General features: G+C 42.1%; 1 protein-coding gene across 1 annotated transcript in view; it reads left to right on the forward strand.

Moving 5' to 3' along the window:
* The window catches only part of ZSWIM6 (zinc finger SWIM-type containing 6), a 159824-nt gene that overhangs the window by 81455 nt on the left and 60709 nt on the right, over positions 1 to 17660 (forward strand). The window contains exon 2 of the mRNA XM_077816905.1: positions 3078 to 3434. Within this exon, the coding sequence (XP_077673031.1) occupies positions 3078 to 3434 (357 nt within the window). The remainder of the gene's footprint in view (positions 1 to 3077; positions 3435 to 17660) is intronic.

Here is a 17660-nt window from a genome sequence, read left to right on the forward strand (position 1 = left end):
AGAGAAGATTCAAATTGCAACTTCAGAAGGAAGTGCTGTGAAGAAGTATGACAGGTTTGTAGCAGTGGAGGCTTTCCTTTCATCTGGGGCTCAGCAGGAGGTGAAATGTCAATATCTTTGAGTTCCACTGGGAGTAACTGTTCCTTGGTCTTCTCCAAGGAGTATGGACATCTCTCTGCCTGTCCGGTGATAAATTACTGCAAATGAAAAGCTGTAGTAGCTCTTGCTATGCTTGTAGAGAAAGGAAGTCTGTTTACTTCTGCTACAAACTGTCAATTAGATTTTAGTAGGATATTGAAAGGCTAGTTTTAAAAGGGTGAACCTGCATAGGAGAGGAAAATGGAGCAGAAAAACCATTTTACTGTTAATCTGCATTGTTGTGGGAGACACGTTCAAAAGGTAATACAGAGCAACAGTTGATACATTTGTTACAGCCTAACTGTACTTCTGAGATAGATCTTGCTGTGTGTTAACTTTTTTAGACAATGTATATTCAATTTCTTCCGTTTGTTGTTTAATGTACAAAGAGAAAAGAGGGCAAAATATTGCCTCATAACTTAAATACTAGTATGTTAAGACATGGCTGATTAGGAACGTCTGTATTTTAGGCTGCAATAAAATGTGATAGTCTTTTTTGTTTAAACCCGCTGTCGTCCTACAAGTGTAATGTATTGCTCAGATCAGGATCTTATTACTAATGTTAGCATTTACAGACTTTTACTGGAAAAAAATTTATGATGTCCTAAAAAAATGCCTTTTCTATGTCTGTCCAACATGAGTAGGAATTAAAATACTGTTTTTTATTTTTAATCCAAATATTTCTCAAGAGACCTTCATCTTCCCAAAAAAACAGTAACTATTTAAATTTGAGATTTAATTATATGTTAAGTCAAACTGATAACATTAGGCAAGGTCATTTGTAGCACAAGTTTTTCCAAACAGCCCTGCAGACCATTTGACCTTTTATCTTATTCCTATTGACATTGATGGGAGTTTTGCAGTTGATGTCAGCAGGAGTAGGTTGGTATCCCTTAAGCCTCATCTGCATCACCATTAGTATTCAAGTTCTAGGTATTTTCTAAGTACATAGATGAAGACTGGAAATCACTCCAAAGTAGATAGGGAACTTGATAAAAAAAAAAGAATCTTTCTATAAAAGCAGCTGAGCCAACTGATCTAATTTGTATTCATTTGTGGTAAAGGAACACATTGTTTAAATACTGTATTTGAAACTGGCCAATGTTTAACCATTACATTAAAGTAGTATGTCCTGAATATTTTTTTTTTTTAAAATCCTTAACTTTTTTTTTTTTTAAGGGGTTTTCTGCTCCTTCTGTATTTTAGTGCTTTGGGTGGATCTGAGAGCAACAACACAACATATTTGAGACTTGCTCTTGCTCCCATCCCTTTCTTTTCCATGCGTGTTCTAGCTTACTGTCTCTTCAGTTTCAGTGTCAGCTCTGCTATTGCTGTAACTGGCAAACATCGTTCTCGAAAGCCTAGGTTAGAGTGTGAATGTGACGCTGAGGAAGGTATCAGAATAATGGAACTGAATGCAACCCAAACAGTGATGCTGACTATGCAAAGTGATGTCAAATGTACAGTGTAAACAAATGGAAAAAATAGGGAGTGTTTCTTCTAATCTTTCAGTTCTTGTAATTTGAAGGGTTTCTTATAACAACTGTAGGCACAAGGTTGTTGGCCAGCATCATGATTTTTCCAGCTGACTTGGTGTCCCTTTTGGTGCTGCAGTTTTGCTAACCATATTTATTTCAGGAAGAGTGTTTTGAAATCAGTTTTTAAAGAGTATTTGATATTCTTCCTCAGCTATAATAAATGTGTATGGTAGCAACTTTTTCTGGTGCTCATGCTGATATGACATTTGATATTCAATATATCCCAGAGTCTTGGAGAAAATTTACTGAGCCAAATTTACTGTTTACATAAATGAGTGCATTCCACTATAATGGAGTCACACCTTTTTGCTTATGCTGTTGATGAATTTGGCTCGTTGCACGTAAGATCCATTTCCATGGTCATAAACAAAACAAAAAAACTAAAGTACAGCATAAAGGAATCATGAAGATAAAATAGTAACAAATTTAAAAATCATGTTTTCATGAGGGAAAAACAAAGGTGGGTTGAGCACCGACTCACAGAAGTACTTTGTAATAATGAAATACTGATGCAACAGGCAACTTGAGGGTGGAGGGGACTTGCTATAAATATCTATTGAAGCAGATAATTTTTTTCCCCATATAAGACTGACCCGTTCCTTTGCCCCTTTCCTCCACCACAGTACAGAGGAAAGCGAGTTCATAATGCAAACTACTAAGCATTAGAATGTTATTTCTAGTACAGAATTAGAAGGATATCTTTTCATATATTTTTAGTAACTGTAGAACTTTCCATCTCCAAAGTGCAGTACAAACATTAACTAATTTTACCACATCATCCCTGGGAGGGTAAGCATTAACTCCAGCTTACTGATGATGAAATGAAGATAGAAAGGTTAAGTGACTTGCATAGCAAGTCGGTGGTAGAACGGAAATTAGGACTCAAGAGTTTCTGATGACAAAGCGTGTGCGCCCTATAATCAGAGAGCACTTCTCTCACTTACCAATAGAATGTTAAAATGTGCTAGTAGATGCAGTCTGTACCTGTGGAGTTTAAAAAAATTACTGTTGTAAGAATTTTCAAGGTTACTGGGGAGGCTTGCCACTGGTGTGATCAGGCTCAACTCTTTCTTTCTATATTTCTTTTGCCAGAGTGAACATTTTGTTGATTACCAAGCTTTTATGAACATTTATACAAAGGGGGGGAAATGCTTCTTGAAAAGCTTTTTGACTGCATCAGTAGGCTTTCTTGGATATGAAAAAGGCATTTAGAACACAATAAAGAACGTATTTTGTATATGTAGCCATGAAAGCTAGATCTTTTTTTTTAGGAAAAAAAAAGATGCATTGCATTTCTCAAAAGTAGATAATTGCTTTTCTTTATTTAAAAAGAAAAAATGCTTGACAGTGAGATTATAACATTTTACTGAATAATGTAAGGTCTCTTGTTTTCTTGCACAGGTTTCCACTTGAGCGGCACGGTGACAGATCCTGCAATGCAATCGGAGCCAGAAACTGTTTGCAAGGTAGCTATCAGCTTTGATCGTTGCAAGATTACCTCAGTGACGTGTAGCTGTGGAAACAAGGACATATTTTACTGTGCACACGTTGTGGCGCTCTCTTTATACCGGATCCGCAAGCCAGATCAGGTCAAACTGCATCTTCCCATTTCAGAGACACTCTTTCAAATGAACAGAGACCAACTACAAAAGTTTGTACAGTATTTGATCACAATGCACCACACAGAAGTTTTGCCAACAGCTCAGAAATTAGCAGATGAAATTCTTTCTCAGAATTCAGAAATCAATCAAGTCCATGGTAAGTTTAGCAACTGCTTTTCCTTGTCTTTCCTTTGTTCACCCGTTGTTTGTTTTCTTTACCTATTTTCTCAACTCCATACAAAAAAAAAAAGTATGTAAATGTGGATCATTATTCTACCATTACTTTAAGATGGCTTGAAAAAAACCTGCTAGTTTGCAAGAGAAACCATGTATAAGCAATAAGAATGATCTATATTGCAATATCTTATAACTAATGTAGCAATGTAGTCTGCCATATTACAATCATATATTTGTTTCTGCTCTTCTTTCTACAGCCATCTTATTAACAATACCTATTTTGCAGTAAATGTACTGACTATGTTTTTGATAGTTTCTCTCTACTGTTCATCTTTGAAATTCTGCTTATCCATAGCTTCATTTCTAAGGCGCTTTTAAAAGAAGCAGAAAAACAGATAAAATCTGTTTTTAATTTTCTTTCATTACATTAAGTTTTCTGCGGACCTTTTTGTTTGGGTTTTGTTCTGCACTGGAGTCAGGAGAGGAAATGAGAGAGGATAGTGTATTAAAAATATCAGGCCAATTGGCAAAAAACTGTTCTAGCCTAGCCATTGCAGTAACATTAGGTTCAGTTGTTTGGTGAGGAAGCATATTTGACTTACTTTGTTCATTAAAGTGCCACTTGGTTTTGTTCTGCTATAGTGCCCAGTATGTAGGGACTTTCTAAACATTTACGAAGATTGGCCCCTGCTCATAGGAGCTTTCAATACAAGGACAAACAAGTACACAAATGTCAGAGTAAGGAATAAGAATATGCAATTTGTATGTACAAGTCAATTTGATTCACTGTAGGCAGTACAGCACAAGTGGATCTTTCAAGTGGACCAAAATCTGGACATGGGAGGGCCTTCCAGATGGGAGCCACATAGAAGGCACAGAGGATTGTTTGAGAATCAGATGGAAAGGTGAAGTTGGGAGCAATGGTGGAGTGGCAAAGATTCGGGGACAACATGACACTTGACAATGCAGGATAACTAGGGTGGGGGGAGTGATATGTGGCGCTTTGATGGTGTTGACCAGAAGCTTATATTTGATAGGCTACTGGATGGGAAGCCAGTGGAAGGACTCGGAGAAAGAAGTTAAATGATCGAGGAAGATGAGTTTAGTGGCAACATTTTGTCTGGGCTGCGGGAGGGCAGTGTGTGTGTGTGTGTGTGTGGGAGGCCGGAGGAGAGGATTAATCAAGATGGAATATAATAAGAACCTGAAATGAGAGAGTTGGCTGTGAAGGTGGAGAAAATAAAGGACTGATTAGATGAGGAGGAAGAAGCAGAAGGATTTGGAAATAGCATTAATGGGTGGGGCAAGGGGTTGGAAGAGTGAAAAATAATGCCCAAGTTGTGGGTCAGAGTGACATGGAGGTTGGTGGGATAGCCTACAGTGATAGAAAAGAGGGGAAGAGAGAGATGCTGAAAGGAGGAAAAAGGTCAGAGAGGTAAGAGGACAGCTGGGAGAGGAGCAGCAAGCATCTTAAAGTCCCATGAGGCTAAGATGTCAAAGAGGAGAAGCTCCACAGTAACAACAAAAGCAGTACAGGGGTCAGAGGATGAGGCTAGAGTAGAGAGAGCTGGGATGCTGTACAAAATTAAAACTGTAATTATACTAATCCTAGATACATTGGCCTAGAAAAACCAGCCACTTTATTCAGTTTGAAGTGGGGCTCCCTTCCAATTGGTAGTACTTAACTTCTAACATGCCTTTTTAAATGTTTATTTTAAAACTGATATTGAAACCAAAACAATAAAAATAAAAGAAAACAAAGGTTGTAAAGCACTAAACAAGCTTTTGAAAGTGTTCATTTAAGTGTATGGGTAGGATGGGTTAAGAGCATCTATAAAACTAAAATGTTTGTCAGCTTGTGTGCGTTGCAATTACATTTGCCTGAAAACTGTAGCAATAAGCCTATTTTAATTGTCAATATAATTATCTAGTAATCAAACAGTGGCAGGAATATACAAGTAGGAAATCCAACTTCAAATCCAACCAAACCAAACCAATGATCCACTACAACCTGTTAAGAATGGTTTACAAGAAAAGTGACCTCTACCTCAGAAAAAGGTTTAAAAAAAAACCCAACAGAAAAACAAAAACTATATCCTTGATTTTTAAAAAAAAGATATTTACCAAGTTAAAATGGGTATAAGTTTCTGTTAAGAAAAAGTAGAACTTTCTAATACACAGCAAATAGAGTATTCCAGCTGCACGTGCTCTCAAATCCAGAGTTTTAATTGTTGTTTCCTCAATTTTTTTATTTGAAAAATATAAAAACCTGTTCCACAAAACCTATTAAACAATTAGTTTTGAGTTCTAACCGTATTGACGAACAAAAGGGTAAAATGACTATCCAATCTGCCACATCCCCGTTGCCGTTAAAGGAACTTAGCTAGTTCCCAGAACAAACTTTTTTTTTTTTAATAGCAAGTGTGATATATACTCTGTTTCGAATGCAAACCATGTTTTCTGCATTTGTATTGCCATGGACAGATTACTAAAATCTCTATATACATGGACTTTACTGGTCACCTTTGTATTAAGATAACTGTTCACAGATGAATGCTGCTGAACACTATTTAGAGCACAAGTTGCAGAAGTCGCCTCCAAATCTGATTATGGCATGTCTTTAAAGTGCCATGCTGCACCTCTTAGTAAATGGAGAGTGATCTTGGGGTGACATGGTCAGAACAATTGAGCCAGGAAGATAATTTTGGCAGCCGCATTTTGAGTGGATCTGAAGGGGACAGCATAGCTATCAAAGATAAAGAAGAGGCTTCAGTGGTGAAGATGAGGGAGGAGTTGCCTGGAGAAGATACTGAATTTTGCAAGTCTAAAGCGGGAAGGAGGAGCAAAACTTGGACATGGCCTGGGTATGTGAATCTATAGAGAGCAGAGTTAATGACAAGGGTATGGTTATTGGCTTTTCCCTTGTCAATTGTCCTAATAGAAGTGTTACCTATCTGACAAGTTCCCATTCGCTTAGTGGCTGACGCTGGGGATTGAATTGGGGACTTCTGAAGGCACAAGTCCCTACAGCTTGAGCCAAAGAGACAGGCACTGTAACGGAGGGCTGTAACAGACTTGTCTGTTGTGGTTTGGGCACAAGGGAGAGCACATAACACGCTAACCAGTGGGTTACCTGAGCATTGACTGGGGTCAGTACCAGGTTGTAAGGCCTTCAAGGAACACTGAGGGTAGTGCTGATGGTTCAGTGAGTGGCTTCTTCTTGGTTGGTATTGCTCTAATCCTATAAAACTGGTTTGTGAAGTCATTGTGCTCTTTGAGATACTGTCCTTTTAAAATGTGGCCAAGTCAATGCTAGGCATACTTTGCTAGTGTAGGTATATCGGCTAAGTGCTCCTGGTGTGGATGCATCTCATACGAGCAACACTACCAGTTCTAGCATGCCTACCCTTTCTCCCCCAAGGGAAATAAGCTAAATCAGCAAAAGTCCAATTTTCCAGTATGACACTGTCTACACTATATGGGCTTTTGCTGCCACAGCTAGGTGTATGGGTTGCAAATTACACCCCTTACCAACATAGTAATGCTGGCAAAAAATTGTAGTATAGACATGGCCTGCAATGTAGAACTGAGGTCCAAGATCTTGTATGCCTGCCAACACTTGCTTTTTTTGAAGGACTGAGTGAGAAAACAAATATTTTGCTAACAAACAGGAACTTCCCCTCTCTTGGATAAGTACAATTAACATGTTAATACAGCTGTCCTAGTTGGTTCCATTTGCAGAATTATACAGGGCTTATCTGTAACTTCCAAATGGACTTCTTGTCCTAAATCATGTAGGACAAGTTTTTCTAAAGCCTGGTCTACACTAAGAGTTGAGGTTGAATTTAGCAGCGTTACCTCGATTTTAACCCTGCACCCATCCACACAACGAAGCCCTTTTTTTCGATTTAAAGGGCTCTTAAAATCGATTTCTTTACTCCACCCCTGACGAGGGGATTAGTGCTGAAATCGGCCTTGCCGGGTCGAATTTGGGGTACTGAGGATGCAATTCAACGGTATTGGCCTCCGGGAGCTATCCCAGAGTGCTCAGTTGTGACCGCTCTGCATGGCGCGCTCAACTCAGATGCACTGGCCAGGTAGACAGGAAAAGCCCGCGAACTTTTGAATCTCGTTTTCTGTTTGGCCAGCGTGGCGAGCTCACCTGCACAGGTGGTCATGCAGAGCTCATCATCACAGGAGACCATGCAGTCCCAGAATTGCCGACGAGCTCCAGCATGGACCGAACGGGAGGTATGGGATCTGATCACTGTATGGGGAGATGAATCTGTGCTGCCAGAACTCCGTTTGAAAAGACGAAATGCCAGAATATTTGAAAAAATCTCCAATGGCATGAAGGGCAGAGGCTATAACAGGGAACCGCAGCAGTGCCATGTGAAAATTAAGGAGCTCAGGCAAGCCCACCAAAAAACCAGAGAGGCAAACAGCCACTCCGGTTCAGAGCCCCAGACATGCCACTTCTGTGATGAGCTGCATGCCATTCTAGGGGGTGCAGCCACCACTACCCCCACCCTGTGCTTTGACTCTGTCCAAGGAGTGGGAGGCAACACGGAAGCAGGTTTTTGGGGCAAAGAGGAGGAGGTTGTGGATAGCTCACAACAAAGAAGCGGAGAAACCGGTTTCCCCAACAGCCAGGAACTGTTTATCACCCTGGACCTGGACCCAGTACACCCTGAAGCCACCCAAGGCAGGCTCCCGGACCCTGAAGGCAGAGAAGGGACCTCTGGTGAGTGTACCTTTGTAAATATTATACATGGTTTAAAAGCAAGTGTGTTTAATGATTAATTTGCCCTGGCATTTCTGGCCAGAACAGCTACTGGAAAAGTCTATTAACATGTCTGGGGCTGGAGCGGAAATCCTCCAGGGACATCGCCATAAAGCTCTCCTGGATATACTCCCAAGCCTTTGCAAAAGGTTTCTGGGGAGGGCAGCCTTATTCCGTCCTCCATGGTAGGACACTTTACCACTCCAGGCCAGTAGCACATAGTCGGGAATCATTGCAGAACAAAGCATTGCAGCATATGGTCCTGGTGTTTGCTGGCATTCAAACAACATCCCTTCTTCATCTCTCTGTGTTACCCTCAGGAGAGTGATATCATTCACGGTCACCTGGTTGAAATAGGGTAGCTTTAGTAAGCGGACATTCAGAGGTGCCCGTTCCTGCTGGGCTGTTTGCCTGTGGCTGATCAGAAATCTTCCCCGCTGTTAGCCACATGGTGGGGGGAGGGGTGAAGCCATCATCCCAGAGAATTGGGTGTGGGGGGGGGAGTAGTTGGGTTTCTGCTGCATTTGAACCCAGAAACCGCAGACCCTCCTTTTAAATTGCCAACCCATTTTTAATGGCCAACCCAACGGCTACTTCTTATGGGAAATGAGGGTGCTGCTGTTTGAAACCATTCCTACATGTTATGAAGGTTAAAGAAGCCGAAAGCTGCCTGCAAGTCAAATTCTGTTGCCCGGCCCTGCATGAGTGATCTCTCGCACCAAACCGGCATACCCTCAATAAGAGGCAAAATGCAACCTTGTAATGAAAGAACATGTGCTATGTAATGTTAACAGCAAGGTTTACCATAAAAGAGTGTACCCATTGTTCTATAAAATGTGTCTTTTTAACTACCACTCTCCCTTTTTTCCTCCACCAGCTGCATATGTTTCTCCTTCCCAGAGGCTAGCAAAGATTAGAAGGCGAAAAAAACGCACTCGTGATGAAATGTTCTGACCTCATGCTGTCCTCCCACACTGACAGAGCACAGCAAAATACATGGAGGCAGACAATCTCAGAGTGCAGGAAAACACCATATGACCACGAGGAGAGGTGGCGGGCTGAAGATGGTAGGTGACATCAGCTTGCTGAAAGAAGGCAGGAGTCAATGCTCAGGCTGCTGAAAGATCAAACTAATACGCTCCAGCGCATGGTTGAGCTGCAGGAAAGGCAGCAGGAGCACATACCGCCACTACAGCCCCTATGTAACCAACCGCCCTCCTCCCCAAGTTCCATAGCCTCCTCACCCAGACACCCACCCCAGAGGATTACCCAAGCAACAGAAGGCTGGCATTCAATAAGTTTTAAAGTGCTGTGTGGCCTTGTCCTTACCTCCTCCACCACCCCTCCCGGGCTACCTTGGCAGTTATCCTCCTATTTATGTGATGAATTAATAAAGAACGCATGAATGTGAAGCAACAATGACTTTATTGCCTCTGCAAGCGGGGATTGAAGGGGGGAGGGAAGGGTGCTTAGCTTACAGGAAAGTAGAGTGAACCCGGGGGGGGTTCCATCAAGGAGAAACAAACAGAACTTTCACACCGTAGCCTGGCCATTCCTGAAACTGGTTTTCAAAGCTTCTCTGATGCGCACCGCCTCCTCCTGTGCTCTTCTAACCACCCTGGTGTCTGGCTGCGCGTAATCAGCGGGCAGGTGATTTGCCTCAAACTCCCACCCTGCCATAAACGTCTTCTCCCTTACTCACACAGAGATTGTGGAGTGCACAGCAAGCAGCAATAACAATGGGAATATTGGTTTTGCTGAGGTCTAACTGAGTCAGTAAACTGCGCCAGCGCGCTTTTAAACGTCCAGATGCACATTCTACCACCATTCTGCACTTGCTCAGCCTATAGTTGAACAGCTCCTGACTTCTGTCCAGGGTCTCTGTGTATGGCTTCATGAGCCATGGCATTAAGGGGTAGGCTGGGTCCCCAAGGATAACTATAGGCATTTCAACATCCCCAACAGTTATTTTCTGGTCTGGAAAGTAAGTCCCTTGCTGCAGCTGTTGAAACAGACCAGAGTTCATGAAGATGCAAGCATCATGTACCTTTCCCAGCCATCCCACGTTGATGTTGGTGAAACGTCCCTTGTGATTCACCAGTGCTTGCAGCACTATTGAAAAGTACCCCTTGCGGTTTAGGTATTCACTGCCTTGGTGCTCCGGTGCCAAGATAGGGATATGTGTTCCGTCTATGGCCTCACCACAGTTAGGGAATCCCATTGCAGCAAAGCCATCCACTACAACCTGTACATTTCCCAGGGTCACTACCCTTGATATCAGCAGATCTTTGATTGCGTTGGGTACTTGCATCACAGCAGCCCCCACAGTAGATTTGCCCACTCCAAATTGATTTCTGACTGGTAGCTGTCTGGCGTTGCAAGCTTCCACAGGGCTATCGCCACTCGCTTGTGAACTGTGAGGGCTGCTCTCATCTTGGTATTCTTGCGCTTCAGGGCAGGGGAAAGCAAGTCACAAAGTTCCATGAAAGTGCCCTTACACATGTGAAAGTTTTGGAGCCACTGGGAATCGTCCCAGACCCGCAACACTATGCGGTCCCACCACTCTGCTTGTTTCCCGAGCCCAGAATCAGCATTCCACGCCATGAACCTGCCCAATTGACACCATTGTAGGGGGCTGTACTTTGTGAGAAGTCTATGTCCATGTCCTCATCACTCTCATCACCGAGCTGCAGTCGCCTTCTCCTCGCCTGGTTTCGCTTATCCTGCTGGATAATGCGCACAGTGTTTATAGTGCTCATAATTGCCGCGGTGAGCTGAGTGGGCTATGGCGTCTGCACTGAAAAAAGGCAAAAAATGATTGTCTGCCATTGCTCTGACGGAGAGAGGGGCAACTGACAACATGGCTTACATGGTTGGTTTACAGGGAATTAAAATCAACAGAGGGGGTGGCTTTGCATCAAGGAGAAACAGAATGGCCCCCTCAAGGATAGAACTCAAAACCCTGGGTTTAGCAGGCCGTTGATTTCACGGAGGGAGGGAGGAAGGGGGGAGAAAATGAATACAAAACAGATCTGTTCTATTTCTTGTTGCGATCCACTTCATCCATCTTTATACATCTTGTTGGCAGCAGACGGTGCAGTACGACTGCTAGCCATCATCATCTCCTGGGTGCTCATTAGAAGACAGTGCAGTACGACTGCCGGCAGGACTGAATCGCCATGAGACAAAACTTAAAAGGGAAATGACCTGGCTGAGTCACTCCCATGTTTGCCCAGGCGCCTCTGACCGACCTCACTGAGGTCGGCTAAAAGAGCACTCTGGAGTACAGTGATGATGGCTACCAGTCATACTGCACTGTCTGCTGCCAAAAGGCAATGAGCTGCTGCTGTGTTGCAATGTAGTACTGCATCTGCCAGCACCCAGGAGACATACGGTGAGCTGAGCAGGCTCCATGCTTGCCATGATATGGCATCTGCATGGGTAACCCAGGAAAACAGGTGCAAAACGATTGTCTGCCGTTGCTTTCACGGAGGGAGGGAGGGAAGGATGGGCCTGATAAGTACCCAGAACCACCCACGACAATGTTTTTGCTCCATCAGGCATTGGGATTTCTACCCAGAATTCAAATGAGCGGCAGAGACCGCGGGAACTGTGGGTTAACTACCCATAGTGCAATGCTCCAGAAGTCGATGGTTGCCTCAGTACTGTGGACGCACTCCACCGACTAAATGCACTTGGAGCATTTGTATGGGGACACACACAATTGACTGTATAAAAACATTTTCTACAAAACCGACTTCTATAAATTGAACCTAATTTCATAGCATAGACATAGCCTAAGTCTAGATGATATATACCCAAGAGTTCTGAAGGGTCTTATCAATTACATGGCTAAGAAAAATCATGCAATGTCATTAAGAAACTTAACTGCACCAAAGGATTGGAGGGTAACATATGTTGCACCTGTGTTTTATAAAAGACTCTCTTAACGATCCAGAGAATTACAGACCAGTAAGCCTTCTATACCTCGTAAATTGACTTAAAAACCCACACTATATAGGTAGGGTCTAAGCAGTTTCGCCAGACTCAATTTGCTTTTGTAGAAACCAATCTGATAGAATTCTTTGAATGTATGAAGTGGTGCATAAAAGAGAACCTGTTAACCAAGGGACTAATTAGTAGTGGTGTGGTAACCTCTGTAGACACTAAATAGTCCCTTGTGAAGGATAAAATATTTTCCTGGATAAGAAACTGGCTAAAAGACAGAAAACAAAGTGATCATTTTTCATCATCGGGAAGCAGAATACAAACTGCAGGGTGACTTGAGGTTTCATACCAGAACTGGTGGTTGGTTAATGATCTGGAAGAAATGGGGTAAGGAGTGTGGTGGCAAAAACTGCAGGAGACAAAAAATTATTTAAGTTAGTTAAAACCAGAGAAGATTCTGAGGAACTCCAGAAAGCCCTAACCAAGCCAGGTGAATGGGAGACACAACGGCTGATGAAACTCAGAGTGTTGATAAACCCAAAGTAATATGTGTTAAAGGGAAACTCAAACTATTCAGACAGATTACATGGTTCAAAATTAACAGCAGTGACTCAGAAAAAGAAGCTAGGCATCATTGTGGACAGCTCAGTGAAGATCTCAGTTCAGTGTGCAGTTATACCTTAAACAAGTAAAATGCTAGGATTCATAAGGAATGGGGTGGAGAATGATACAGAAAACATTATCCCTTTGTACAAATTAGTGGTTTCCCTTCATCTGGCATACCGTTTGCAGTATTGATTACTGCATCTCAAAAAGGATATTGCAGAATTAAAGGTGATTCAGAGAAGGGTATGAAGAATGAATAGAAGCGTGGAAAAAATCTCATATGAAGAGACTGAAAATATTTGGCCTGTGTATTTTGGAAATGAAACTAATAAAAGGACACCAGATAAATGTATAGAAAATAATGCATGGTCTAGAGAAGGTAGTTCAGGAGTTTCTGTTCTATGAGACAGGGAGCACCAGAACAAGGGGACACTTAATGATTGTTAGGTATCAGAGGGGTAGCCGTGTTAGTCTGGATCTGTAAAAGCAGCAAAGAGTCCTGTGGCACCTTATAGACTAACAGACGTATTGGACCATAAGCTTTCATGGGAGAATACCCACTTCGATGGATGCATCCGACAAAGTGGGTATTCACCCATGAAAACTTATGCTCCAATACGTCTGTTGGCCTATAAGGTGCCACAAGACTCTTTGCCGCTTTTAATGATTATTGAAAGGTGTCCAGTTCAAAACTGATAAAAACACATGCTACTTCACACAACTAGACTGTGGACCTCATTGCCACAGGGTGTTACTGAATCCAAGAATTTAGCAAGATTTTGAGTGATTGGACGTGTATAGATAACATGAATATCCAGTTATAGTAGTTAATGTGAGGAAAGTGTTTTGGGAGGTTTTTTTAAGACTATATTGAGGGTTAGGGTAACACTTTTTTATGGAGGACTGATTAACCCACATCTGCCTACTATGGCGTTTCTTGCAACTTCTTCTAAAGCATCTGATGCTGGCCTCTCTCCAGATATTGAGTTAGATGGATCACCTTCCTGTGCTACTGTGTACTGATTAAATAGGCACAAGTGTTCCTCCCCAAAAAGTGTTTGAAATTTATTGGCAAATTAAGTGATTCAGGTATAAGTTTGAAGCATTTAGGAATCAAAGGTATAATGTAATTGTGACTGTTAATTTGATCGTATGTTGATTTTATATAATTCAAATGGTGCCTCTAAAGTAATTCAGTTTAATTCTGACCTACACTTTAATAAAAGTTAATTACCATGCTGTTGTGTTGGTAAGGGTACAGAATCACTGCAGTCTGATAGCAATGTTTCTATCTTCAGTCAAACCTATCCAAACCACTTATTCAAGCCATGCTTTAGTACTCTTCACTGATACATAGAATCACAGAATATCAAGGTTGGAAGGGACCTCAGGAGGTCATCTAGTCCAACCCCCTGCTCAAAGCAGGACCAATCCCCAACTAAATCATCCCAGCCAGGGCTTTGGCAAGCCTGACCTTAAAAACCTCAAAGGAAGGAGATTCCATCACCTTCCTAGATAACGCATTCCAGTGTTTCACCACCCTCCTAGTGAAAAAGTTTTTCCTAATATCCAACCTAAACCTCTCCCACTGCAACTTGAGACCACTACTCCTTGTTCTGTCATCAGCTACCACTGAGAGCAGTCTAGAGCCATCCTCTTTGGAACCCCCTTTCAGGTAGTTGAAAGCAGCTATCAAATCCCCCCTCATTCTTCTGCAAACTAAACAATCCCAGTTCCCTCAGCCTCTCCTCATAAGTCATGTGTTCCAGTCCCCTAATTATTTTTGTTGCCCTCCACTGGACTCTTTCCAAATTTTTCCTGTGCCAGAGTCTAAAAAGTCAGAACCCTGGTAAATGCAGGTTTGAAAGAGAAGTGTAAGCTCCTTGTTTCACTCTCACTTTCAAATATTGTTCTTTTAGAGTGAAATTTCTACACTTGCAGCATTCTGTTCAAAGGTTAAACTTAATTCAAAAGCTCAAACCAAGTTGTTTGAGATGTTTTAAGCAATGTCAACAAGAAAAATGTCTCTTAATAGTCTTCAGAAATTTAAATTAAAAATAAAAATGATTCTTCAGCTCAGAACTTGAAAATGGGTTAGTTTTTAAAAAGGTAGCTTTTAATTGTCATAATAGTCTGTGGAGACCAGCAGCTTTCTGAAATAATTTGGTTCAGGAATGTCATAAAAGATGTTTGAAAAAGACCTACTGCCCATGCACGATATTTTTAATTTATATTAAACATTTTGTTTTTAAGACATAGAAGCACATATTAAAAATGTATATCCTTATTCATATACTGCACCTGTTTGTGTATATGTAAATTAAAAAAGGCCATAAATGCATTAACTAAAATCTATTTTAAAGACCAGTCATGACAGATAAGTTAACTAAGCCTGAGGTGAGGAGGGAACAAATATATATGAGTGTCTGAACTGACACCATTTAATTACAGGTTTTTAAATATTTCATATAATTAGTGCATTTCACTTTCAAAGCTCAAACATATGCTAATTAATCCTCATGAAACCTCTGAAGCACATAAGTAATATTTATCCCCAATTTACAGATAGGGAAAGGGAGTTGGTGTTGGTGCTAGGATTAAACTCAAGAATTTCTGGCTCTCAGTTCTGTGCTCCTTCCAACAACAAACAACACTTCATTACAGATTTAGAGCTTGTTTGGGCCTTCAGCTATTTTAGGCAGGTGTACAGCTGTCTTTATAATGTAACCCCCGTTTCCTCCCTGGGGACAAGCAACACTCACCTGTGTGCCTGGGCTCCTGATATTGTTGACAGAAAGAGATCCTGAATATACCAGTGGTGGTGATGTATAGGTGGGAATCCTCTATCCCTTACTCTGCTGCAGTCCTTTTACTTGTAAAGGAAATTAAAATTGGCAGTGTATCCACCTGGCTGGGCCCTGTACACACTAAATTGGAGCCTCCATGAATAAGCGTATTCTAATCCATGCAATGGGTCTAACTGAAAGATACCAATTATAAATAATATACACCCAGTATACATTTAGATTAAAGTTAACATACCTTTACTTAACAACGTAAGGAAACACGGTATAACAGACTGAGATTAAATGTCACTACTAATTGAAGTTAGTGGGTGTGGCAGTTTCATCAATCGATTTAAAAAAATAGTTTGCAGTAGTAAATAAAACTTATCTAACGTGCATTAAAACTGCCACCATTTAACCCACCCCTGAGTAGACACTCCTCTGGATTTCAGAGTTCTAAACACTTGTTTGTGTGGGCGTGCTTGGAGATCTTGAAGCTGAAGACAACACTTTGTTGGTCCAGTGAATCAGTCCAGCCAAGACAACAAGGGGCAGAACATTTCTAATTTAGGATCCTTTCAAGCTGCACACCCCTTCTGAAGATTGGAGTTGTTTTAATCAAATGTCAACAAACTTGGGCTCTGGTTTGATGAGAAGACCATTCTGCTCTTCTCAGACTCAGACAACTCCTTAAAGGCTTTGCTATGCCCCTTTCCTTGCAAGTACTTTCCCAAAAAAGGGTGGTGGTTACTCACACTGCCTTCACTGCAGATCCACCTCAGTCAGCTCTGGGCACAACAACAGTTTCTGCCCTGCTTCCAATGAAGCCAACAAGTCTCTGAGGCTCCCTGCTTGCTCAAACCCCCAGCAAATTCTCAGTAGTTGCTTCTAGCTTCCTAGCAGCAGTTGAGCAGCAGCTCCTGGTATGGACAAAGCTCCACAAAAGCAATCTCATCGCCTCTCCAAAATAGTCTATCATTTGCTCTCCTTAGAAGAAGTCTCTCTCTCCTCCCAAGGCATCATGGGAGTTGTGGACTCCAAGGTTGGATTACAGCGCTCAGGATCTTCTCAATTGGAACACTCTCAATTGAGTTCAGAGGCCCCGTTAGTAAAGGGTGCCTACAATAAGCAATAGGAACCATGTTTTTTGTTTTAAACTCAGTTTCCGCTACTGCTTTAAACTACTACCCTAGCTAATAAAAAAAAAATCCTATCTACTGCTCTGATTGGGGGGTGCGGGAGAGAGACACTGGACCTATGAAATGTTTACTCTAGTATGAGTGAATGTAGTACACTTGAAAAGTACAATTGAGTGCCCTGGAGAAAAATCTGCTGTTTATCCACAGAACAGGGGTGGCATGGGTAGTGGCAATTCAGGCCTCCATACTACTAATTCTTAGGTGAGAAGGTAGCTTAGAATGGCCATGCCCTTTCAGACATTGCCTCCATGCCTTTTTAGTCCATGACCATTGACTAAGACTGCCAACGGGGTTGTTGAAAAATTAGTGAGTTTTAACAGTAAACTGTTACACCCTGTTGCCAAACAGACAATAAATACACATAAGGAAATTCCTTTAACTTTTTTTCTAACTAAAAAAAGGAAAAAGTCAAACCATACTGAGCATAACACGTGCAGCTTTGTGAGAGAGGAGGCTCCAGACACTGCATGAAGTCTCTGTAATACTAGGCTGAGCCACATTTGTGAGCAGACCCTCAGCATGGTATCTTTGACCTTTGTCACCAAGACTTCTGGCAACAATGATTAGGGGCACAGTGCTACTGTGGAAAACGGTTTCAGAACCCGGCTGAAACCAGAACATAAACGCCATACATACTGACTCAGATCCAGGGCCATCCCTAGCCATTTTGGTGCCCTACGCAGCCCCCCTGCGGGGGAACTGTGTGGGGTCCCAGGCCTCTGCTGGGGGAGACTTGGGGGGCAGAGGGGAAACTGCCCCCCAGCACTCACCAGTGGCACGGCTGGGAGCTGGTGGCATGGAGTGGGCTGGAGCCAGGTCGCTCCACTGACTGCTGCCTGTGAGTGCAGGGCACCCGACCCTTGCTGCAGTCCTCAGGGGAAAGG

Source organism: Eretmochelys imbricata, chromosome 5, assembly GCF_965152235.1.
Source record: "Eretmochelys imbricata isolate rEreImb1 chromosome 5, rEreImb1.hap1, whole genome shotgun sequence".
NCBI lineage: Eukaryota > Metazoa > Chordata > Testudines > Cheloniidae > Eretmochelys > Eretmochelys imbricata.